We start from the raw sequence: 26494 nt of genomic DNA, 5'->3' as shown, positions 1-26494 counted from the left end.
GGGAAACACTACATAAATGTTGACATAATTGTAATTGATTAAATAATGTGTTTTCTTATTTAACAGCAGAAGATTATAACTTATAAATATGTTTATATGCAGGTTTTTTCTCTTTTCAGATTTTTAACAATTAAACAAATTTTATTGAGAATACTATATCTCATAATTTTCAATAACATTTTAAATACTTATTTTTTCTAGTTAAAAAAACAAACAATGAGAAGAAAAAAAAAATACATTGATACTCAATTCTTTAATAAGGAAGGAAGGGCACATAATTGTCACAGGAAGAAGTGAATCAGTAATTTTTCAATAATCACAATAATAATTGAGTTTTGAACCAAAGTGGTATTTTAAGAAGATCATGCTTTGCTTTCAAACTCTTACTCTTACAGACTATAGCGGAAAATTGTTTTTTGGGAATTTAATCACATCAAAATTATTAAATATATAGTCGGGAATTCTAGAAATCACACACATACATATAACCATTTAAATATAAATCTTATATTGGTTTTTGGCATACAAGTAAGTCATTCACCATATTATTTCTGTTCGAGTAAAGTTGCGACTACTACTCAAGTACTCATAGTCTAAATGTCTCCAAAGAAATAACCCAATGCAGTTGCTGCTTTAACACGTACAAAATGATTTTCATCTTTTAGTAGAGCAGCAAGTTTGTTGCCCACAGCTTCAGTTTGAGTGTTCCTCTCCGAAAGGAAATTATGTAAAATACCTGAAAAAAGATCGGAAACCAATTATGTGAGTAACAAATTAATAAATTATATTCTTAAGCTAAGAAAAAAGTAGATTGTGACATCGAAAATGAAACTGGAATCAACAATTTTGCTCGGAAAATATATCAGATATTAAACGCTGGAAAAACTACAATTATTGTGCTACGATTTTATAAAATGTGGATGTGTCCAGAGGAGCATCATCATGCGTCCAGAGCATCATCTGCGTCAGGAGGCAAGGATACTGTCAGTGCAGCAACATAATTACCCTTATTACGGATGGCGTAGTCGTGTTGAAAATTTGGCACTGTCGCATTTATACGACAAATCGGTATTACGAAAGGCGTTACAATACGCCAAATCTGTCGTGAACAATTTTTTTTTTGACGACAGCATACAAAAATATATAAAAATGTGTTAAAATTGCATTTTAAAAATATTTACTGATTAACTGTTACATTCAACTTTATTTTATTGCATTACTCAATATTCATAAGAATTACAATTACCACAAAAATTAATTAGAAAACAAACAAAATTACATAGTTTTTCCAATACAATATAAAAAGGGTTCTAAAAGAACAATTTTTGATTTGGTTTTGTAACAGAGTAAAAGAAAAATCTATTACAATATTTGGCGTTGTCGAAAATTTTACATAATACCGACCAAAAACGACTACGACAACGCAATCGACTACACCTACGAGAGCTGCCGTACAACGACTACGCCTACCGTAATAAGGGTGAATGTGTTGCTCACCAGACAGATCCTGCGACATGCCATCTGTCCACGCATCCCAACCAGTTGTTCAGGATCCATTACCCTCGACACATCCGGAAGGACATCATGCGATACAACAACGACATTCAGGAAGTCATTCTATCTGACATCGACCGATTGTCACTAGCTGCATCGCTCAAAATTCTTCACACTCAAATCGTGTCCTTAATTGACAACCTCCAGCGGTAGCCGAAGCTGAGAAGTCCCTGCCTAGAAGAACCAGAACCATATTAGCGCAACTTTGGTCAGGATGGTCAGTCATCCTGAATGTGTATCAAGCGAGAGTCGCAGGGATTGAAGACATTTGTCCCATGTGGGCCCTGCCTGCAAGTGGTCATCTTTTTTCAAGTCCACTCCAGCCCACGGACCTATGTCCCATTGATCTGTGGCTGAGGTCAATAGAAGTGGCGACTTTTTTGCAGCTCCCAACATAACATTTTATTAATCCCTTCAATCCACACATAATACTATAACCACCCACAGTTTAACACATCCTCCTCCCACACACACATCATTCACAGTCAACCCCGCATTCCCAAACCAATAGTAGACACATTTTCAAACAACATATTGCTGTTCCGTGCTTAGATAATGCATCGTTTTTGCAATTCAACTGCGATGGTCTTTGCAACAAGATCAGTGAAATTGCATAGTATATGAGTCGAAGGAGAATAATGGTCGCTGCGATTCAGGGAACAAAGCTGACCGAGAACTGTAGCTTACAACGTTGTGCGTAAGGATCGTACCAGAGGCGGAGCTGGGGGAACAAAGCTGACCGAGAACTGTAGCTTACAACGTTGTGCGTAAGGATCGTACCAGAGGCGGAGCTGGGGGACTTTCATTCTTGTTACAACATTTAGTCCAGTATAGATCTATCTCGCTTGATCTAGACTCTAGTGACCCTTACATTGAATGTATGGAGTAGCAGCCAATTGTGGAACTGCCGAGGTAGATAACAGACTAGTATGCGAGCACAAGTTGCAATATTCAATTCAATTCTTTTCATAAACAAGAACCTAGCCCAAAGGGCCATGAGCGAATTTGGAGATAGAGGAACCAGAACCAGACAATTCATAGCCCATAATAATATGTATTTTGTTGCTACAACAACAACAACACCTAACAGCGGATTCCAAGCAAGCGGATCAACTGAACAATGCGTTTGATTTTTATTGAGCTTTTGTTGCCTTATACCGACAACTTGGGTTGGTCGATCGTCCTGATCGTTCCTGACTGTAATATATTTGCTGCACTTGAATATAACATGATCGTCGGATTCAATTTTGTTGCACGTCTCGCAGATGTTTGTGCTTGATATTTTCATACGGTGAAGATAGACTTCACCATACGTGTGCCCTGTATAAAAAAGAGTTTGATATCCGTTGGCGAAATGGGAGTTCCAGAATGCCAATGGAGTCTGGGTGGTTGAGGAAAAAACTGGAAAAAGTAGCTTCCTTTTTCATCCCATAGGATTTGGTAAATATGTCTGGATCCATCTTTGACTGATAGCTGAGACTTATTATTGCATCCCAGCGTTTGATTTACATATATCTGTTTTTTCTCACTTTTGAGGATACATATTTTTATTTATTGTTACTCACCGATAACAATTGCAGCACTGCCTCTAACTTCGGGCCATTGACTGCGTAATTTAGGTAGACATGAGTCAATAAAGTCTTGTATATGATCTGTCAGTTCCATGGACTAAAAATAGAAATAACCCCATTTTAAAAAAAATTATGGAATTTAAATATCTCCATTTTAAAACTTACAATAACTTTTACAAAATCAATGATAAAATTATTATAATTCAATTGGCCATGATCCAAAAGATGACGCTGGGCCATATCATTGATTTTTAGAGAGTTCAGTAGACGGCATACCTTCCGTAAAGTACCCTTGCAGGCCTACAAAAAAAAAAAAAAAAAAAAAAAAAAAATAAATAAATAAATTATTAGAATAACAATTTTTAATTATTCGTTTTCGGAACGTACCCTTATAATAGCAGCCTCTCCCTCACTTAAGTGTAACAGTAAAGGAAATAGATTTGCAATTAATTGTTCCCTTAATGCTTCATTTGATGATTCGGATGGTGTAACCGTACCATCTTGCACCGTTATTTTAGATTCACATAAATCACCAAATAAGATAATGGCTGCTTCGCGTATTTCTAGAGAATAACTACCAAAGAACGGTCTTATACGTATGGCCAATGAGACATGGAATGTCTCAACACGATCACTGGGAAGATTTTGTAGGATACGTGACAAGCCACGCATACTTTCCAAGGGGATATTTATCAGGCAATCGCTAAAATGAGAAAAATTTGCGTTTAACAAAATTTTCGTGTTAATGTGAAACTTTGTCCACACTCACCTCACAGTGTCATCAACACCCTTCAACAGAGCAGTTATTGCAGTCTCATCATATTTTTCAATATCATCTTCGTTAAGCAGGCCCACATAGCCCATACCCTGAATACTGAGACCCCTAACAATGGCATTGGGATCACTCAGGGCATTTGTCAGATGATTCATGATGTTGGCGGAAATTTCACCACACGGTTTAAGGGGTACCATGCGTGAGAATAGGCCCACAGCTGCTACTCTCTGGGCATCATACGGAGAGGCTACATATTTACTTAGGGTCGTTACAATTTGTTTCATTTCACTGGAATTAATATCAATTTGATTTGATACACCAATGGCCATGGGTGTTAGTAATTCTATGAAATTCTTGAGATCGGTACTAGAAGCTAAATGGGTGTGTACAGTAAGTACGGTGCCAATTTGTTCCATTTCCAAACTGTCGAGGAATTTTTGGAATGTCTCCAAAACTATTTGGCAGGGATTTAATTTTATCGATTCTTTATTGGGTATAAAACCGAATTTATTTTTCGAACTTGAGGAGAGGGTGATGATAGACGAAGAGCTGGATGTGGGCGTTGGTGAAACACTACGGGGTGGTCCAGTTTGCATGGGTGCAGCTAAATTTGTATAAGATGCCAGGGATGTTAACAACATGGTAAACAATTCAGGAAATTTCAATTTCAGTTGCTGTAAGCAGAAAAAAAATATAAATTATTCCTCTCCCCTTTGATATATTGCTTAAAGTCCTTACCGTCTTGATATCCTTGCAAGGCATCATTTCGTGTAGAGCACAAAATATCGCAAACGGTTGCATACTAGCAATTTTTTGTCGATCCACACAGGCTTCATTTTGTTCATATATACAAGCGGATGATAGAATTTGCAAAAAGTGATCGAGTAATACTCCAGCCAGTTCGGCATCTGTACAAATCAAATGCCAATATTCGACAATGTTTCTAAAATTAAAAAAAAGGTTAGCTTAGAATATGTTGGTTTATATTAAAGAAATTGTTGCGGTTACTCACTCTTCATAGGGCAGCTGCTGTGTTAGAATTTCACATGATACCAACTTCGGATGATGTTTGGTAAGGGCCACCAATGCTTTGAGTACCCCAGATTTGGCCCGATTTACATCGCAAGAGTGTATGGCCTGAAAATAAAAATCAAATTTATAAAATTTGCTATATTTGGTGATTCGAGGTTGTGATTTATGCGATAAGCTGAGAAGTGGGAACAACAAGGTCCTCAAGTCGATAGGGCGTTGACAAAGAAACCTTCTTGACCTCTTACAAAGCAATAGGCCAGCCAGTTGTAAGATATGCGGCGCCAGTGTGGATTCGCAAGATATGCGACGCCAGTGTGGCGTAAGTGATACGCAGTGGAAGAATATCCAGACCTGCCAGAATGTTGCCCTGAGAATCTACTCATGACTCCAGTGGACCATCATTATGAGGAGATGAAGATGTAACACGTCCATCGTCCACAATTATATGTTGACGATGCAGTACTTGCTTGGGTGCTATCCTCGGGAACGCCGCTGTCATAGGACTTCCCCGCCTATGCATGTCAGCAAAAATCTTCATGATCTAGAGAGATAGGTCCAAAGATGCAAACGTGAACCTCTAGATCAAGAAGCCCATCAGCAGGTCTGAATATTATTCACACGGACGCAGTCGCCCAGGCAGTAGAGGAATATCGCGTGAATACCATAATCAGAGACCATCCTCCATCCATCGCAGCAGAGGACAAACAGTTGCCCAGACAAGCACGATTAGTCTTAGCTCAACTAAGATCAGGATGGTGCAAACGTCTCAATTCCTATTGCACAAGAATTGACGGATTGATACCTAACACATGTCCTGCATGTGGGCTAAGACCACACGACACGTTGCACCTCTTCAACTGCCCAGCTAAGCCTAGCATGGGGAATCTTGAAATTTGGCATATATGTATTTTCGAACTTCCCGATATAAAAATTAGATCTTCCATAGAAAAGTACGGTATGTAATACTCACCGCCAAACATTCTTTAACTAAATCCGGTACAGCATGGAACAATTCTGAACCCTTTTGCTGTATAAAGAACTTCAAAACAACAGAAGCACCTATGGCAGAACTTTGTTCAGGATCCTTGAGACCAGCCAATAAAGTTTTACTACAAACAATAGAAAATTTCAATATATAATAACATTTCAAAAAATCCCTCCGCACACTTACCAAAATTGTAAATATTGAAAATTCGATATGCGTACCGCAATAATCTTTGCAATCTCGCCAGCAAGATTGTATATTTGTTTCGGATCATCGGTAATGATTTGTTCTTTAACCAATTCGATTTCTTTCACCCAATCGGTTTCGCTGTCAGCAATTGTGAGCGTTTCATAGATGCACGCAATCTCCAAAGTCTTTTGTAATATATCCACCGAAACCTGACGTACCGTACCATTTGAATCGATGCAACGTGGTACAATTTTACCCAACATTTGTCCCGTTTGATTAAATTTCGATGGTGCTTCGCAACCAATTTTCATGGATTTGATATAGACTTCCAAAGTGTTGTTATAGACATGACTAGCACAAATGCGTACTTCGGAATTTTTATCACGTGTCCATGTTTCCAGTATCGATATGATTAGATCCAATGTCGAGGGTGAGGGATCCATTTCGATAATGACCTTTACTAATTTATTCAATTCCGGTAATGATTCATTGAGATATTTGGCCAGGAAGCTGTTACGTTCATCCTCTTCCTGGGATTCAAATTTCATTTTTAAATTCTGGGCACAATTGAAGAAATTTTTACAGGCAATTTCGAAAATGACACCACCATCAACCGATTCGGTGGCATCTTCACCACCAATGCGTATGAAGTCGGTACCCAATTTTAGGATAATGGGCAGCAGAGGTAGATCATCAAATGGTGGTTCGATGGGTATACTAAATACTGCCTCCATAATTTGTTTGCGATATTTCAGAGGTGTGGTGGTTTGAGTTTCTTTGGCGCTAATCATTTGATTACAAATACTCAGCAGGGTCTTCAAAATGGCCGACATAACACATTGGTCTTTGGTGAATTTCAATTGGAGTATTAAAAAGTTGAAAATGGTATCGTCGAGATTGGCCAGCGACTGTAGAGGATCTGCTTCTTCCATGACATAGCCCAGGGACTTAATGGCCAGGAGGTTCGTCTTGAAATTTTCCAATTCCTTGTGTGTGTCTTTGATGAAGTGTAAATTTGAAAAGAATCCGGTCGAATGTTTGCGACCACCAATGTTGGCCAATTCGGCCAGTTTCTTAATAACTAGGGCGTAATGTTTGCGAGCCAAAAAGCCCAAGGCCTGGCAGTAGGGTATGATTTTATCCTCATATTCAATGTGTTTGGTGTGTTTATCCATTTTCTCCTGCCTGGCAGAGGTAATGATTAAATCCAATTTGGCATTGACAATGGCATCATCGTTGACGTTGCACAGTGTGAGAGCCATGGCTTTCATCAGCATACCCCGTTCCACATTCAGCGAGGGTATGACGAATTCATTGTGCGGCAGAACCATGGGATAGATTATTGTCTGCTCAGCCATTTTATTGGATAAACGTTCGGCAAAATGTTCATCATGTTTGGCCAGGAAGTCATTGGTTTCCACAATAAAGTTGTTGAGTTTATTAAAATACACAGATTCTTTGTTGATATTTAACAGCAAATCCGATATGGATTTGTCCCATAGTTTACTCAACTCCGGATTAAGATGAGGATAATAGTATTTAAGGAATGACAAAACATTTGTCGACCTCTTAATGCTGTGATAATTACCCAGCAGAGATAGGCAACGGGCATAAATGGTCTCGGCCGAGGGTACAACAATTTTACCGCTCTTCACCAAACTGGGAGTTTTGGCAGTTACCTCCTCTGTGCCAGCATTGGACTCTCTTCTGGATTCGGTGGACGACTCATCTTCATCGTGGGCAATTTCAAATTCAATATTTGCTGATTTCGAAAATAAACTTGCCAGGCACTTGGCCAAATTTGAACAGATATCGGTGTAGTCCAATAATACAAAATAGTTTAACAATTCACGTTTCAGTAACTCATCCATTGTGCCCACAGTGGAGGCCAACATGTGCAGCGAACTTTCACAGGATAAAACAAAATTGGCATGATCTTCCAAAGAGCCATGTTCCTGATTCACTTTAGTATATTTACAACTGTAACGCACAATAAACCAAACAAATTCCTTTTCCTTGATGAAGGATTTTTGGGCCAAGGCCACAATACATTTCAGCAGGGTCATTTTCATTTTAATACTTTTCTCACTGGTTATCATCTGTTTGAGGCATTCAATAAAAGCTTGCAATTTATTTTCAATATTCACGGTGGAGGTATTCAAGAGGTGTGTCAGTATCAACAAGGACTTGATGCGTTCCCGTTCACTGTTGTTACGCAAATGCATTAGAAGGGTGTCCATTATTTTGGTGGCATACACACTGGACAGTAGATGGAAGCATCGTAATACTTCATAGTGGCCTTTGACGGTTTGTGGTTTTTCATAGTCGGGATAGACACAGACCAAATCAAAAAGATTGGAAATTAATTGATCGGCAACACAGTCCAACACCGAAGGTTGGATGGCAATATTTGTTTTCAGCACAGCCGATAGGAATTGCGTGATGGAATTACGTTCAATGGAGCGACGATATAGGCCCAAAACTTGTGGTACCAAACGGGGAGTTTGATCTTGTATGGTGTCTGGCGGTAGCAGGGGGAACATGGAAGATAATGCCTGCAGAATTTCGACACACACTTTGGGTTCCCGTGAATGTAGCCACTGTTTGAAGAGCACATCATAGGCAATGGAAATTTCTGTGGAACAATCAGGAAAGGAACCAATTGGTTTTGGTGCTGCTGCGGCAGCATCCGGGTTTGTTTCGGCATCCTTCTCCTCCTCCTTCTTCGCCTCCTCCCCTTCGCCATTTGTTGAGGTAGTGGTGATTTCTGTAGTAGCAGCGGCGGTTGCGTTTGCTGATGTTTGTTCCAAAAGAGCTTCACTAAAGCGACCAATGGCTGCAATGCAAAGAGAAATTATATTGAAATTTTAATTTTGGAAATCCTAATCAAATGTCCCCTAACTCACCATATGCATGCGACTGTTTTATGTGATCCTGTTTAATGGAATTTAAATTTGTCAAAATTGTCGACAAAATCTGTTTAATAAAAGGCACAACAGCTGGTACATTTGTGGAGGCCAAGGTGCCAAAACATTGCATGACCATAAAATGGGCCACCGTACCCTCTTTGGTGTGAGCCATTAGGGCTTCCATAACCATTTTACAGTCATCACCCCGGCCAATGGCCACCAATATATTGAGAGCATGATTTTGTATACTGGGAACATGTTCACACGAACGTGTCAATTCTTCTATGGCCAATGTGGCCAACTTTTTGTGGGCCTCACTGGGTATGGTTGTGTCTGACGATACCACCCGTTCAATGGCTCTGTGGAAAGGAAACATTAAGGTAATTTAAAATTCCTAAAAAAACAACAAAAATGCATTACTTACTTTAATATAATATTTGTTGTCTGTTCACTCATCTTAGGATGTTTCTCTCGATATTCCAGGAGAATTTCTGTTGCCCTAACCGGATGTGTTTCGATAATCTTAACCAAGGCAGATTGTATTGCCAAGCGCACAGTTTCATCCTTGTCTGATAAGCCATCGAAGAGATTGTTTAGAACACCTGGCAAAAATAACGGAAGAGGAAATGGGGAAAAATAAAATGTGAAATTAGATATTCTTTGGCAAGCAGTGCGAAAAATATGTAATAAAAAATACATTACAATAGGCCCATGGAAGATGGTGTGGTAATAAATGCAAGGAAAATATTGTTTGAAGGAATGAGAGCTATAAAAAGTTAACCGTTCAAATAATATTCCGGATTAAGATGACAAAACATTTGCGGGTCATTTGATGCTGCTGATAATTACCCAGCAGGCAATGGGCATTAATTGTCTCTGCCAAGGGTACAATAATTTCACAACCCTTTACCAAATATCGAGTTTTGCCAGTTCTGATAGATACCAAGATTGAAATGGCAAGGCCGTCTTCTTGGGTGAAGGTTGTGGATCTTCTGATGAGCGGATGCGCTTCACAGATTTGCTCTGTGGGGCGGCATTTGTTCTTCCAGGAGACAATGGTTCCTTGCCGGACTTTCCTTTCTTCCTATTCCGACCACTGGTGGATCCACCCAAAGCTCTAGCACCAACCGCTTCACCTTCTTTGTCGCTAGGAGTAGAATCGGGCTTTGAGACAGAGACTTCCGCACGTTGAAAACCCTTATGGGGACATTTTGTTTCGGAATGTTCTCAGTAGTATTTTCCTTTACCTTTTGACTAGGGTTAGGCTTCGAGCTAGGCTTCAGATCAGAAGTCGACTTAGCACGTTTGTCAGAGACAGTGGGCGGCTTCGCCGATTTAGAGGTCTCCTTTGAGATTTTTAATCGAGCAGTTTGATTCGGGAGGGAGATCCTATCCATCTGGAGTTCACGATGGAGAGCGAGAGGGAGATTCACCTCACCTTGATGAGTTGAATCTCCCTCTCCGAAATCAAATTCACTCCACGCCCCACGAATTTGCGGAGATACGAAACAGCACGTTTGTAGTGCTTCGCATCAGCTACTTCTCGGGCCTTACCAACATTTGAGCCGCTGTGCGTTGCTGGGGTCTCAACAGATTCCTCATCGTCGGACATCGAAGTTTATTGTCGTCAAGTGCCGACACAGGACCGGTCAACAGGGTCTGCGCTTCCTTCGTTTATGATACTGTGTAGACTTGGCTGGGATCACTGTGGTGTACAGCTCATCATCAGTCAGGGTGAGATATAGTAGCAGTTCCTTCGGAATCGTATCCCCACACTGCTCTTCCGTTATAAGTCTAACTGGTCGAATATTTTCTTACTTTGCTCCTCTAAACTATTGCGGATAGTGTTAAGAGTCCCGCGCAGGTCGTCCGCTTCCCATATAAAAGCGAGCCTACGCAGAAGCGAAAGGCCATCAATTCGATGAAAAGATCAAGTGGAAAACAACATCTCGGAACATGGTCTTTCAAATTGGATAAGCTGCGCACAAGACCGACTCTCCTGGAAATCTTTTTTAAGCAAGGCTTATGGAACAAACATTCTGTCACAAGCCAGCTAGGTAAGCATAGCATCCGATTTTAATATACGCCTGAGATTTACAATTTGCTATTGTTTCAATTTTGCAAGGATAAAAGATTGATCGGGCACATCGCCCAAATAAAATTTCATATAAAAAGAATTTCGTGCCACGCTTTCCAAAATTATTTTTGAGGTTGGCATTCCTTTTTTTGTCATACGCCCACCTGTACCAATGCAGGGCATAAAGAAATCGACAAGCAATGTACTTTGAACGTTGAAATACCGAAACCCTAGTAGTAAAATTATCATGGACATTCGTTGATAGGTTTGGTGGTTAAATATTCAGTTCAAGCACTGAATGCTGAAGATGAATATGATGATAACTTCGTTGGTTGGTTGGTTGTCTGTCTGGTATTGGTTGATGTTCTACATTTGATTGTAATAAACTTGATGTTGTTATTGTGGAAATATTATTACTTCGATTGACAAGAATTGTTTATTAAATTTGCATTCAACAACCACACACACACACAAATTAACTTACACAAAAATGAAAAGTGATTCAACATTGCGATTGCGAATATTGAATTTCGCCACTGTGTAGCAGAAAGAAAAAATAAGTAAACTAATTTAAATAAAATGTGTAAAGTTTGTATGCACATACGTAAAAAGAAAAGAAGTACCTTTTATTTGTGATGCTACAAAAATTCTTTTGGAGGGCGGTAACATGATATTTTGTCGGTTGGTTGATTTTTTTGGTAAAACTTTCTTCAATTTATCGAACATGTTTCGCCCATTACATTTTTGTACATAAATTCATACAAACATATGAGACACTGTACATAGTCTATATATATGTATTTTTGTATATAATTATTATTTGTTCATTTAATATATTTTTTTGTTTTATTAATGTATCGGTAACATGCAATCGTTTCACTTTTGTTTTTACCGCTGCTGCCGTTCATAATTATAATAATTTTCTATTTTTTGGTTTCAGTTTTTCATTAAGCAATTGCATTTTCCAGAGAGAGCAACACAACACAAAGGAAAATAAATAAACAAAAAAATCGGCAACTTAATTTCAGACGTTCGCCACAATGTGTGTGGTGGTGCAGTGATTGTGAGACACTAAGTTTAACTGAACCCCACCACTGCCATTCGTAATCGGCTAGAGAGCGCCCAGTCGCATAGATAGTCGGTTGAAGAGTATGACTCATATTCATGTATTGTTTAATTTTTTATTTTTTTATTTTGTGCAATATTTTTCTTGTTGTTGCTTTTGTTATTAATTTGCGCGCTACGTCACAGACCAAGTATTATAAATAATTAATAATATTTGCAACACGTGATAGCGATTTGGCGTGTCGTCGTCGTTGGTACACAACGGCACAACAATGTTCTCCAACAAAAAACAGAACTGCGATTTGTTAGGAGGAAACTTTATCAGTTTTTATTAGTTTTAACAAATCAAAAATTATATTTGAAATGTTGAATTGAACATGGATTTGGATTATTTTGTAATATTTTGAAGTAATTTGTAACTGTATGTTGTGATGGAATTATATATTATCTGAATCACTTTTTTGAAAGAAAATTTCTTCGAAAGATCAACCGGCCGATCTGCATCGGCGTTGAATGAACCACGAGCTTTACAATTTATGCGTGGGCATCGACATAGTCAGTTGTATTGAGCTGCAACGACTACGGTGGCTAGGCCATGATGTGCGAATGAATGATAATGCCCCCGCTCAAAAGCCATAAGTAAATCAGACGATTACGCACTGTATTATAGCTGCCCTGAAATGAGATATGAATTTGGCTGCGGATTAATGGTTAACAGGAGAATAAAAGACATCGTCTTCAGATTCACTCCAGTAGATGAGCGAATTGCTATAATCCGCATAAAAGCGAATTTCTTCTACATCAGTCTTATTTGCGCCTATGCTCCGACAAGACATATTTTACGAGCGCCTAGACATTAAAATTCTGCTAGGAGATTTTAATGCAAAAATTGGAAGGGAAAATATTTTTAACCCCACCGTCGGAAAATTCAGCCTTCATGAAGAATCTTCCGACAACGGCATGAGGTTTATTGACTTCGCGGCAGCAAAAAACATGATAGTTAGCAGCACCAGTTTCAAACATATTGATATGTAAAAGACCACCTGGATTTCTCCTGATCAAGCAACGAGAAATCAAATTGACCATGTTTTGATAGACGGAAGGCATTCATTCAGTGTATTAGACCTGCTTGACGAAAACACTTCTTGTCCCGATAATAGTATAAAAGCACAATGGCAAGAAACCCATGGTACGATCAGGAGTGTCGTGATTCTACTGATGTGAAAAACGCAGCGTATACGGCAACCATGCAGGCAGTAGCAATACGCAATGTGATGGAGAATTATCGCAAGGAAAAGAGAGGAGAAACGTGTTTTTAGAAAAAAGAAGAGAGAACAAGAAAAACGTGAGCGTGAGCAAATCGAGATGTACAGGATTCAGAATGAAGTCCAAAAATTTTATCAACGAGTAAAACACCAAACCGACGGCTTTGGTGCAGGCACATCCTCCTGTAGAGATGAAGAAGGAAACCTGGTGACAGATACAGACAGCATGTTAAGGATCTGGAAGGAGCATTTTGAAAAGATTCTGGTATCAAAAAGTGGCGGTGAAGAAGATACCCCCAAACCAATAAGAGATGATGGAATAGAGCGTATACCACCTAGCCAAGATGAGATGAGAATAGCAATCAATCGGCTGAAGAATAATAAAACAGCAGGTGCCGATGGGTTTCAAGCCGAACTATTCAAGACTGGTGGTCAAATGCTGGTAAGGAGCATGCACCAGCTGATTAGTACAATTTGACTATAAGAATGCATGCCCAATGATTGGAACCTCAGCATCACAAAAAAGGAGACAAGACGATATACGTCAATTATAGAGGAATAAGTCTCCTTCTCATCGCATATAAAGTGCTATCCAGCGTGCTGTGTGAACGACTGAAGGCGATGGTCAATGATATTATTGGACCATACCAATGCGGCTTCAGACCTGACCAGTCCACCATTGACCAGATTTTCACTCTACGCCAAATCCTGGAAAAACCCACGAAAAACACATCGATACATACCACCAAAGCCGCATTCGAAAGCCCTATCCATCCAGATGTGTTTAAAGCCATGTCTGCGTTTGGCATTCCTGCAAAATTAATTCGATTATGCAGGATAACTTTAACTGGCACAAGATCAGCAGTTAAAGTCGGAAAGGACCTCCCGGAGCCCTTTAATACCGAACGAGGATTCAGACAAGGTGATAGTTGGTCGTGTGACCTTTTTAACATCCTGCTGGAAAAGGTCATACGAGATGCAAAGGTGAGCAGAAATGACACTCTGTACACCAAACAACGCATGTTACTCGTCTACAGCGATGACATCGACATAATGGGTCGAACATTGAGAGCGGTAACAGTCACCTTGGACCGCCATAAATAAAACTAATTACATCAGTTTTGAAATTCGTTGAAGTATATTGTTGGCCAACAGAGGCTACTATGGTATGAGTAAGCAACTCAAAAGCAAGATCACCTCCCGCCAGACCAAACTCACACTCTACAAGACCCTGATATTACTCGTGCTATTATATGGATCTGAGCCATAGGTACTTACGCAAGCAGTTGAGGCAGCTCTTGGAGTGTTTGAGAGAAAAATTCTCCGAAAGATCTATGGGCCAATTTGCGTTGACGGTGAATATCGCCGTCGAATGAACCATGAGCTGTACCAGCAACGGCATTGTTAGACGTATTGAGCTGCAGCGACTGCGTTGGCTAGGTCATATTGTTAGAATGGATGAAGATGCCCAGGCCCAAAAGGCATATAAAAGTGAACCAGCTGATGGCTCACGCAGAAAGGGAATAAGATAAGAGAATAAGATGAAAAGATCAAGTGGAAGACAACATTGCCGACGTGTCGGTCTTTTGCGTCGCGACGCGCCTTGAAATCTTTTTTTAAGCTCGGCTTATGGAACGAAAGTTCTGTCACAAGCCAGCTAAGAAGAATTGACAGTCGGTCATTTCAAATAGATCAGACCTCCTCCCTATAACAGACAGCCCGATTTTATCACCTCTAAACGCCAAACTTAATCATATGAAACCAAAATGTCAAGAATTCAGGGAGTTCAGCAACCATCGCATCAAATAACTTCCCATCATTTCTGATTTCCGAGACATTAACTGTAGCCTCCGTATTTATATCTGTTGGTCTGAGGCCAGTATAAAGCCTCGGACCAGCTAATTAGCTCCATCGTTCTAACCCCAGAGATCTCAATAGTGGAACCGAAATTGCCGGCTTATATATTGCCGGCTTACAACTAGCTGGTTCTGATTCTTAAAGGCACACAAAGTAAATTGCAAAATAAAATATAATAATACGAATCGGACCAATCATAATAATTACAAATTGATAAGAAAAAAATTAATAAATGAATATGAAAATGAGTTCGCTTGTATATATTTGTACATCAATGTGAAAAAAAAAACAGGAAAACCTTTAATATTTATTTTTTATGTGGAATGCTGATGACTTTGGAAAATTGTTATTTGATATATTGAGACAGATTAGCTGTCAATGGATTTCCACTGTTCAAATTCAAATACTCTATGGATTTCACTGTCAAGTAAACTTTTTTTGTTATTTTACATTGAAATGTCTATGCTATTGAAAAATAAGGGAAGGTTTCCGTTTTGGCTTTGAAAAAGACCGTTTGTTTGTCTGTTGAACGGAATCCAAGTGTGTATTTCATTCATGTTGACCTTCTTATGGCAAAAGTGCTAGACTACAATTGAAATTTCTATTTTCTAACTGTTCGGCATTCAAGATTTATTGAAATCTATTGAATTGATTTTTAGTTTTAGTACCTTTTATAAGGTTGTTAAGTTTGAAAAAATCTCAAAAGAAAATGACATTATCACACACAATCCTCCCACCTCTTATCAACAAAATTTATTTCACTTAAATGTCAGGTTCTAACGCAATATCAATCGTGTTGTATTGGATTATCAACATACATATATTAGGAAAAGTCAGTTGTGTATGGTTGGCGTGTGCTATTTGAGTTGTTTGAGCATTAAATAAATATTGACAATGTTAACAATTACGATTAATAGTTGTGTTTAGTATTGTTATTATTATTGTGTTAATAGATAAAGGCAAATAAAAATAATAATCGTGGAACATAAATCGAAACTTAAGCACTTAAGAAATTCGAAAGCCAATAGGGAAAGTTCAAAAGCGGTAACAGCCACCAACCAACCGTGCAACTTGAAAACTACAGCTTAGACGTTGTAAACGAGTTTATATACTTCGGTACCGCCATAAACAAAACAAATAACATCAGCTTTTAAATCCGGAGGAGAATAGTGTTGGCCAACAGATGCTACACCTCTTGCCAGACCAAATTCACACTCTCAGATCCATACAACACGTGCTGTTGTATGGATCTGAAGCATGGGTACTTGCGCAATCAAATGAGGCAGCTCTTGAAGTGTTTGAGAGAAAAATTCTCGGGAAGATCTATGGACCGATCTACGTCTATGGTGAATATCGCCGTCGAGCTATACCATCTATTCTCGGACATCGACATAGTCAGACGGATCGATCAGCAGTAACTACGTTGGCTAGGCCATCTTGTGAGAATGGATGAAGATGTCCCAGCTCAAAAGGCATAGAAAAGTGAGCCAAGTGCTGGTTCACGCAGAAGGGGAAGACCACGAATCCGATGAAAAGATCAAGTTGAAGACATCTCGATAAATGGTCTTTCAAATTGGATGAGATGCGCATAAGACCAACGAGCCTGAAAATCTTTTTTAAGCTAAGTATATCTAAACCTGAAACGATTTTAATCCAATACGCTGTGCAATATTTCATGTAAAGCGACATAGGCTTCATTAGAAAAAAATAAGACAAAAAATATATGTGGGTGCTATATCTACATCAAAATCCCAACCTCACTACATCGAGTTGGACTGTTGTTAGTCTAACTCCTTGCAACGAGGATGGAGAGATGGTCGCAAGGGTTGCAGTTGACCAATCGGGGAGGCGTATTTCAGAAAGCGTGAGGGAAAATTGAACTTCGGTTCAGCATGGGTTCAGTTTAGACTGAGCACATCCACCGAAATTCAATAAGAGTAGGGAAGCTGCAAAGGCTGCGCATCCTGCAGATTAATATGCATCATTGCAAAGCCGCCGCCGCCGAACTACCCTTGTCCCTCACAAATTCTGAAGTGGACATCGCCTTGGTTCAGGAGCCATACATATATAAAAATGTGGTTTCTGGACTAAGGAATGTAGGTAAAAATAGTTTAAATCTAATCTTTCTATCTAACTGGACCCACCAAACTTAAGTGTCCGAAAGATGCTCGACGAAATAACGAGCACCTGCAAGGTCATGCAACACAAACGCTCAGAATTTCCAAGGACACTAACAAACGAGGAGAGTTCTTGGGCCAAATAAGTGACCTGTGTCAAATTTGGATCAGAAATGCGACCTGTACTTTGTTCACAAAAATACATGTTCGGACGGATGACTCAGAAAGTGACTCTATGCATATTCTCCAAAGGAACCATGGGTCTATTTCGATTTCTTTTGCCTTTCACAATCATGTGCACAAAGACAGTAAGGGTACCGGCAGGGGGTCAACAAAAAGATGCTGTTGACAAAATTAAGTTTAGTACAGCCATCGGCTTCATTCCTGATCAACGGAGCGTTAAGAAGTACACCACAGGCAGCCTTGAATGTAATCCTGTATCTCCATCCACTGGAGATTCTGATTAAATTCCAGGCGACCAGGTGTGCTCGCTGAACTATTTCCAGGCATCCGTTTCCCGGAGCATCAATCTAGTATCCTAAACATAACGCCAGGTTGTGACTATGTTCCCTCTCACAGAGACTTTAATGACATCAAAGTAGAGTTTCTTAGTAGGGAATCCTGAACTAGTGGCTCCTTACCTCTGCCAGGTGTCATTCTTTACAGACGGGTCAAATATGGAGAAAGGCACTGGTACAGTCGTTTACTGTAGGGAATTAGAAATATACAACTCATATAAACTTAACAATCTTTGTAAGATAGTAAAAATGCTTATTGCCGACAATACGGGACCGGTGACTATTTATGTCGATAGTCAGGCGGCCCTCAAGGCTTTGAAGTCGTGTACTATAAACTCAAAAATAGTTCTTGATTGCAAGTCCGCTCTGAATGATACACGACAGATAGTTAACTTATGTTGGGTTCCAGGACATAGTGACATTGAAGGGAACGAGATAGCCGACGAGCTTGCTCGAGGGGGCTCAAAATCGTCCAATCATCCCATTGAAAGATCTGCGCAACTACCCATTGGCTACTTCATTGACAAAATCCGCATGTTCTTTGGCGAGGTTTTCGGTAACAGATGGTCGAGAGAACCTGATTGCAGAATCACAAAAGCTATCTGCCCATTGAAAGATCTGCGCAACTACCCATTGGCTACTTCATTGACAAAATCCGCATGTTCTTTGGCGAGGTTTTCGGTAACAGATGGTCGAGAGAACCTGATTGCAGAATCACAAAAGCTATCTGCCCTGAATTCTCTCGCCGAAGGACTTCTTCGTTGTTGGCACATAATAAGAGAGAGATCAAAATCATAAGGGTTCAATGCAAATTTGGGTTCATTTCAAAATTGGACTCCAGCGGAGATGATTACTGTTGTCTATGTGAGGACGAAGCAACAATTGAACATATCCTCTGTAGATGTCCATCGCTGATTGGCAGAAGACATAAACTGTTTGGAAGATATGAAATTGATAAACTAGCCTTTTTCTCTAAAATAGACCCCAACCAAATCCTAGGCTTTGTCAAAAATCTAACATGGCTAAAATAACCATCTCTAGGCTCTCCTTCTCCTATTATCTTCTTCTTTCTCTTCCCCTCTCCCTTCTCTTCCCGTTCTCTTTTCAGGTATAAAGGATGACCACAATGGACAATAGTCTCCGAGTGGACGGTTGTTATTAACAACCGTACGTCCCTAACCTCTTGTTGTGGATCAACCTGGTGTCATAGGACTGAAAATATTTTGTAGTTGTATTTCTATTTAAACTTCTTCACACATATGTTACACAAAGCTAATAACCTGTTGGTTTTCTATTTTTATTCCATCTAAAGCAACATTTTCAAATCTTCCATATATAAATATTTTTATATAACATGGGGAACATTAAATCACACTTGATTTGTTTTGACTTCCTACGGCTATGAAATGTTCAAGTCAAGTTTGATATACCCATCCCATAGAGGGTAATTTATTCGGTTCCATTAAATTTTCCTTTTATGTACTTTTTGTTTTAAAAATAACTTTATATCGTCATAATATGATAATCCCACCACCACCTCCACGTTATGAAGAAGAATATTAATTTAATGTGTTCGACATCACAGCACGGTAATGCTTATGACAGGATTACAATAAAAACGTCTTAGACATTTAACGGCAAGAGAAAATGCCTCAGTTTTTGGGTTAAATGGTAACATACGCAATATATACATAGCATATAATGTGTGTGGTATATGCTAAGGATATTCATGGTTACAGTGGATGACGATCATAGTGGATCTGCGGATCCGTAATCAGCATGGAAAATAAAATTTATAAACAGTGTATCTGCTATTGAAAAGAATTTCCTCTAAAGGATTATATTAATAAACAATTTGTGTGGCAGGTAGCATACTACCAGGATATAGATTTTTACAGTCTATTTTTCTAAAATTTCATATCCAAATTTTGTTTTTAATTATAAAACTTTTTGTTGAACAAAACCTGCTTAACTGTATTGTAAATTACAATGAAGACCACACTATGCTCCCAAATAGCTCTTCTAAGTTCATTATAAACCTCTTCGGCAGTCCTTTTTTCATTTTGAAATTTTGGTAGTAAAACAAACATTCCACCGCAAAATTTTCAATATTAAAAGTACTTTATTTTTCCAATCCCCTCATGACAATTTCAGCTTCAATTTTACATTATAAAATTTCCATTACCATGTCCTTGAAACGGTAATGTGTTTAGTGGGGTGGGAGTATCATTCAAGTTTGCTACGGCCTGTTATTTCGCCAGCAAGAAATTAACATTTAATGAGATTCTAACACAATGAATAGACAATGGCGATAGAAGAACGAAGAAAAAGAGCAGCAACAACAAGGCATAATTAAATTTTAATTATTCATGGTAAATTTATTGAGGCTTTTTGAGGGGGTGGTACACTCGTTAAAAAATCTGATGGCCAATGTGAGCGAGAGCAAATCGATATGTACAGGAGTCAGATCGAAGTCTGGAATTTTTACAAACGAGTAAAACACCAAACCGAATGCTTTGGTACAGGCATATCCTCCTGAAGAAGGAAACCTGATGACAGATACAGACCGCGTGTTGAGGATCTGCAAAGAGCATTTTGAAAAGCTTCTGGTATCAAATAGTGGCAGCGAAGAAGATACCCCAGAACCAATAATAGTTGACGATATAGAGTGTATATTACCTAGCCAAGATGTGGTCAGAATAGCAATCAATCGGCTAAAGAATAATGAAGTAGCAGGTGCCGATGGGTAACCAGCCGAACTATTCAAGCATAGTGGTCAGATGTTGGCGAAGAGCATGTACCAGCTGATAAGTACAATTTGGCTAGAGGAAGACATGTCCACTTTTGCAGCCTCAGCATCCTGTGTCCCGTGCACAAAACAGGAGATAAGACGATATGTGCCAACTATAGAGGAATAAGTCCCATCGCATACAAAGTTCTATCCAGCGTACTGTGTGAAGGACTGAAGCCAATGGTCAATAACACCATACCAATGCGGATTCAGACCTGGCAAATTGACGAGATTTTCACTTAGCGTCGACTACAAAGCCGCATTCGACATCCCTATCCGTTCAGAGGCGTTTAAAGCCATGTCTGCGTTCGGCATTATTGCAAACTTAATACTGCTATGTAGGATAACTTTGACTGACACAAGGTCAGCAGTTAAAGTCGGAAAGAACCTATCGGAACTCTTTAATACCGAACGAGGAATTAGACAAGGTGACACTTTGTCGTGTGATCTTTTTAACATCCTTCTGGAAGCGATCATTCGAGAGGTTAACAAAGATGAAAGGTGAATGACACTCTGTACATGAAACAACACGTGTTACTCGCCAACGCCGATGTCATCGACAGTAACAACCATCTTTGATTAAATTGAGAAGTAGTCTGCTAAAGCTGTAAATGACGAGAATACCAAGCTGATGGTATCAACTCGCAAGACGTCCAGTAAACTCGGGCTAACTGTGGAACTTGAGAACTACAGCTTCGAGGTAGTCAAAGATTTTATATACCTTGGTACCGCCATAAATAAAACTAATGACATCAGTTTTGTAATTCGAAAAAGGATAGTGTTGGCCAACAGATGCTACTAAGCGCACAAACCACAGCTATCTGCGATAAATTGAAAAGTAGGAACAAGGTCCTTAAGTCGCTTGAGGCAGCTATCGGGGCGCAGATAAGGAAACCTTGTTTACCTCTTACAAAGCGATAAGTCTGTCTGTGGCAAGCTTTGCGGTTCCAGTGTGGTATGCGAACTCTAGTGATACGCAATGGGGAAGTATTCAGACCTGTCAGAACGCCGACCTGAAGACTGCGACAGGGTGCCTCCTCATGGCACCAGTGGACCATCTTCATGAGGAGACGAAGATCTATTCCTTATGTCAGCATAGCAATATGCTTTCGTTGCAGTACCTTCTGGGTGCTTCAGTGACAATCGTCCCAACCATAATATGGTGGATAAGACTCCCCCACTCAGGCGTGTCAGGAAGGATCTGCAATATCTAGAGAGAGAGGTTCAACGTTACAAAAGGGAGCCTCTATATCAAATTGCCTATCGAGCTGGTCTGAATATCATTCATACTGATGCAGTAGCCGGATTGACCAGGATGTCTGACTGTGGTTGCAGCCAGTGGAATTTAAACAGGAAAATATATTCATATAAACTGCTACAACAACAACAATATGGTCTAATAAGCTGTTTAGAAGCCAGACCAAACTCACACTCTACATGCCGCAGATACTACCCGTGCTGTTATATGGATCTGAAGCATGGGTATTTGCGCAAGCAGATGAGGCAGCTCTTAGAGTGTTTGAGAGGCATTGTCAGGCGTATCGAGCTACGATGGCTAGGTCATGTTGTGAGAATGGATGAGGATGAGCTAAAAAGAATTATAAAAGCGAGCCAACTGATGGTTGAGAAGGGGAACTCCAAGGAGAAGGGAAACGCCACGAATTACATGGAAAGATCAAGTGGAAGGGAACATTTCAGAACATCGTCTTTCAAATTGGAAGAGCTGCGCGCAAAACAAAAAAGATACTTCCCCAGCTCTAGAAGCGTGAATTTTTACAATAAGCAAGGGGTTTCATAGAATTTTTAGCGAATAAATTCATAGCCTCACTGGATTTTTAGGGAATCTTTTGAAAACCGCTCAGAACTTTATAAGCTTGAAATTTTAAAGAGTATTTCCGAAACCTGCCAGAATATTTCCATAAAAAAATAGAATTTCTATAACCATGGATTTTTATATGACAATTTCAAAACCTCCAAGAAATACTATTGGATTTTTGACGATTACTATATGCCAAGCAACAATGAAGTCAACAAAGTTCGGCTTCAGACAGTTGCCGTTCTATGTTAGCTATGTTATTGAAACAGGTGGTTCCATAAAATAATTTCATTGCCATTTAATTTTATTATGTTTGCGTACTTGCGACCATTATTGATTTTTATAGGCATATTAAAAAAGGTAAAAAATGAAAAGAAAAAAAGAACGCAAAAACAAACTAAATACAATTTTTTAGGGATGCCGGCTGAGAAGGGTGGAAATTTAGGAGAGATTCTAGCAAAATATATGATGTAGTAGGTTTTATTAAATGTTTATAAAAAATTCGTTCATAATAAATTAGTTATTTCGTCATAGTCTCTTATCTGCGATAAGACACTACAATCACAGCGATATGACCCACAATTGCTCTTATCTTCTGAAGTGTGAACTCCATTACTCGTTGTAAAGTTAACAGTTTATGTTTAAAAATGTGTCATACAAAGAACAAAGGCATCGAAAACATTGGGACCGAACAAAATCTCTATAACAACAAGATAAACGCGAAATCGAGAAGACATCATTCCTAAAGTCTTGAAAATAGGCAGGGTGTTCCAGCACCTGCGGGGGTAAATGATGTAGTTTCTGTATTGAGTAAGCTCTAGGTGTATACCACCTATCCAATTTGGATGAGATGTGCACAAGACCGACGCGCTTGGAAATATGTTTTAAGCTCGGCTTATGGAACAACCGTTCTGTCATAAGCCAGCTAAGTAAGTACACATGCCGTTTTAAGGGTTTTCGGAAATATTTTTTTCATTTTACTTTAATTGTAAAAATGTTTTTTTTTTTATCAATTTCCTACAAAATCATTAAAAAAATCCCACATTGTAATCCCTACCTACTACAACCCTCCTAACACCCTGCTGCTGCATAAAGTTTATTATGAATAACAAATGGATATTTTTATAACCTGTTGCTTTTAAACAAAAACAACCACACTACTAAAAGAGAGCGAAAGCCGAGTGGTGATGAGAAATAGTTATGCGTGCCAATGCTCTGGATATGGAATGGAACATTTTGTTGCTATAGTGGCGTCACACGGACGATGGACTGTGAAGAAACCCCATTAAGCAGACAGCGTAAAAAGCCGTCTGTAAAACAACTGGCATAGCATAACAAAGCCACCATGTCTCTCACACACCAACCATATGGGCAAAAGGGTTTTTGTTGTTGTTGGCATAGTGGGTGGGAGCGGGCGGTTGAGTAAGTGCGAATGTTTGTAAATAATGTACACATATGGGAAATGCAATGCAATGAGTGAGTTAGCGCGATATCAATGAATAGCCGGAGGGAACGCTCTCAAGGCTTTCATGCAAATGAAAGCATAGATAACATGGTGGAACTATTAGAAAATAGTTCTTTTGTTGTACAAAAAAAAAAAAGTATCAAAACAATAGGCAGCTGATAGTTGCAATTAGCCTAGGTGTCAATGATAAAAAAGCGTTATTTCAGTTAAAGACCAAGGGGGTCGGCCAGCTGATAACTCCGCCTGACTGGTTTACAAAGAAATATTTTTCAGGGTGTGATCGAAAGCCTTCAATGCAAAATTTGGCATTACCATGCACTTTTCTTATTCTCCACAAAATTAAATTGAATTAGAAAAATAAACATTTTTCAAATAAAAGTGAAATGAATTCCATTATCAAAGCTATAAAAAAAGAGAACAAAAATAAATAAATGTAAAAACAAAAACAGAGTTATAAAAATGCTCATTCTTCGTTCAACTTTTGTTACTGATGTCTGCAATGCGGGGCTATAATACTCCCTCTCTGGGGTGTATTGTTGTTGATATCTATATTTTGAAATTGCATGACTCATTTGATATTGTCAAACGCGACACATACGACGACGACTCATTATAAATTTGAAGTCCAATGAAAATACAATATAAAATTGTTATCAGTGTAAATATTTTGCTGCTTTTGTTGTTGGCAAAATTGAATAAAGAAAAAAACTATTTACATATTAGTTCAATGGATCAATGACTGTATAATAAATATGCTTGACGTACATATATGTTGGTTTAACCCATTAAGGGTTATTGGTTATTTGGTAATTTTTGATTTTTAATATGAAGCAGCTTCAATATATTTTTAAAACGTAAACTCAAAACAAAACCAAGATGTACTTGAGTCTAAAGCCAATGACATTATTGGACCATACCAATGCGACTTCAGGCCTGGCAAATCCACCATTAACCAGCTTTTCACCCTCCACACAACACATCGACACATTCCATCTATTCGCCGACTATAAAGCAGTATTTGACAGTCCTATCCGTTCGGAGGTATTGAAAGCCATGTCTGCGTTCAACATTCCCGCAGAATTAATGCGGCTTAGCAGGATAACTTTAACTGACACAAGGTCAGCAGTTAAAGGAAAGGACCTCTCGGAGCCCTTTAATACAAAACGAGGATTCAGACAAGTTGACAACCTCTAGTGTGACATTTTTAACAAACTGCTGAAAAAGGTCATACGAGAGGCAAAGGTGAACAGAAATGGTACTCTGTACACCAAACAACACATGTTACTCGCCTATGCCAATGACATAGATCATTTCGAGCGGTAACAGCCAACTTTGAACAAATTGAGGAGACTAAGCTGATGGTATCAACGCGCCGTACAGCTTCGAGGTTGTCAAGGTTTTTATATATCTTTGTACCGACATACGTCGCGGTAGATTAGGACGAGGATATAATTAAACTCTCTTTATCATTTCCTCCGGAGGTACCTGTCAGAGCTTCGGAATTCATGCATGAATGTTGAGATGGTAGCGAGGTATTAATTTTCGCTCTTCTCTGTTGAAGCTCCTGGCGGCTGGGATAAGTGGTACATTTTTACCCTCCATATTCGATATAGTCAAATGAGTACTGGTAATTTTATCAAAATAGACACAAAACAATGGTCTTGGGGACAATCTCAAGAAGACAAATTTTTATTACAAATTAAACTTTTTTACTACAAATTAACATCGAGTTAATGTAGAGGAACGCATACAAATAAATTTAATAGTGCTTATGCATGAATCGCCCCTTATAACTGGATGCTCAGAAGAACTCCTCAGGCTGCATTGAAAGTGATGCTTCATTTTCAGCCACTGGGCGATTTACCCAGGTTACAAGCAACAAGGTTTGCCTTGAGAATCAAACAAACCCGGATCGCAAAGAACCTCAAACTATCTACAAGTGGCTGGTCAATATGTAAAGATTGGATCAAGTAACTCATGTTTATTTAAAAGAAAATTTCGATCGCATAGCCGAATTTTCCCGGTCAGAGGTCCATATCTCGGGAATTATCAGGTGGCAAAAATTCAAAAAATCCGAGATTAGCCCCAAAAACTCAATTTGTTTCTACATGTTTTTTTTTCTATTGTTCAAAACGCAATAAATGGAATATCCACTGAATTTCTTTGTTTTGAAATTTACTTTGCCCTAACAATGTCGCCATTTGATTATTCATCATACTGATGCATTGTGCAAACACCAATTAATTTCAAAATTTCTAATAAAAATGACCTGTCTTTTATTAACTGTCTCGGATTTCAAAATACCAACACATTGATAAGAGCAAAAATGAAAAGTACTACTAATTTAATTCCAAAAAAATTGAGAGTTCAATTACCTTCCAATATAGACGGCTTATCAAGTGTTGGCGTACCACCGCCTCCTCCTTTGTTTGGATGATCCATTCGTTTTGTTGAGGTTCGTGTTCTCTTCCACTTCTCCACTTTTCTGCAAACTGATTAGTACTTGAT

The 26494-nt window shown here is 38.9% G+C and overlaps 1 protein-coding gene across 1 annotated transcript; it reads right to left on the bottom strand.

Moving 5' to 3' along the window:
• Window positions 1-593: 593 nt before the first annotated feature.
• LOC133331671 (maestro heat-like repeat-containing protein family member 1) lies at window positions 594-26494 on the bottom strand. The gene is made up of 12 exons (XM_061540052.1): window positions 26362-26494; window positions 9440-9617; window positions 9013-9374; window positions 6104-8942; window positions 5903-6041; window positions 4913-5037; window positions 4639-4843; window positions 3895-4574; window positions 3513-3828; window positions 3291-3425; window positions 3120-3222; window positions 594-736 (listed from the first exon to the last, which is right to left on the bottom strand). Exons 1-12 carry the CDS (start codon window positions 26426-26428, stop codon window positions 594-596), a joined length of 5292 nt encoding a protein of 1763 aa, XP_061396036.1. The 5' UTR covers window positions 26429-26494.

The sequence above is a fragment of the Musca vetustissima genome, unplaced genomic scaffold (genome assembly GCF_032173495.1).
Source record: "Musca vetustissima isolate MV318-11 ecotype Yass unplaced genomic scaffold, APGP_CSIRO_Mvet_v1 utg29024, whole genome shotgun sequence".
NCBI lineage: Eukaryota > Metazoa > Arthropoda > Insecta > Diptera > Muscidae > Musca > Musca vetustissima.
The sequence above is the reverse complement of the archived record's forward strand: the minus strand, read 5'-3'. Positions and strand labels throughout refer to the sequence as shown.

Bases quoted from the DNA above. Each gene is read 5' to 3' on its own strand.
- LOC133331671 (XM_061540052.1), bottom strand. From the start codon at position 26,428: ATGGATCATCCAAACAAAGGAGGAGGCGGTGGTACGCCAACACTTGAT. The intron at 9,618-26,361 runs GTAATTGAACTC...TATTTTTGCCAG, and splicing joins TAAGCCGTCTATATTGGAAG to GTGTTCTAAACAATCTCTTC. The intron at 4,575-4,638 runs GTAAGGACTTTA...TTCTGCTTACAG, and splicing joins CTTGCAAGGATATCAAGACG to CAACTGAAATTGAAATTTCC.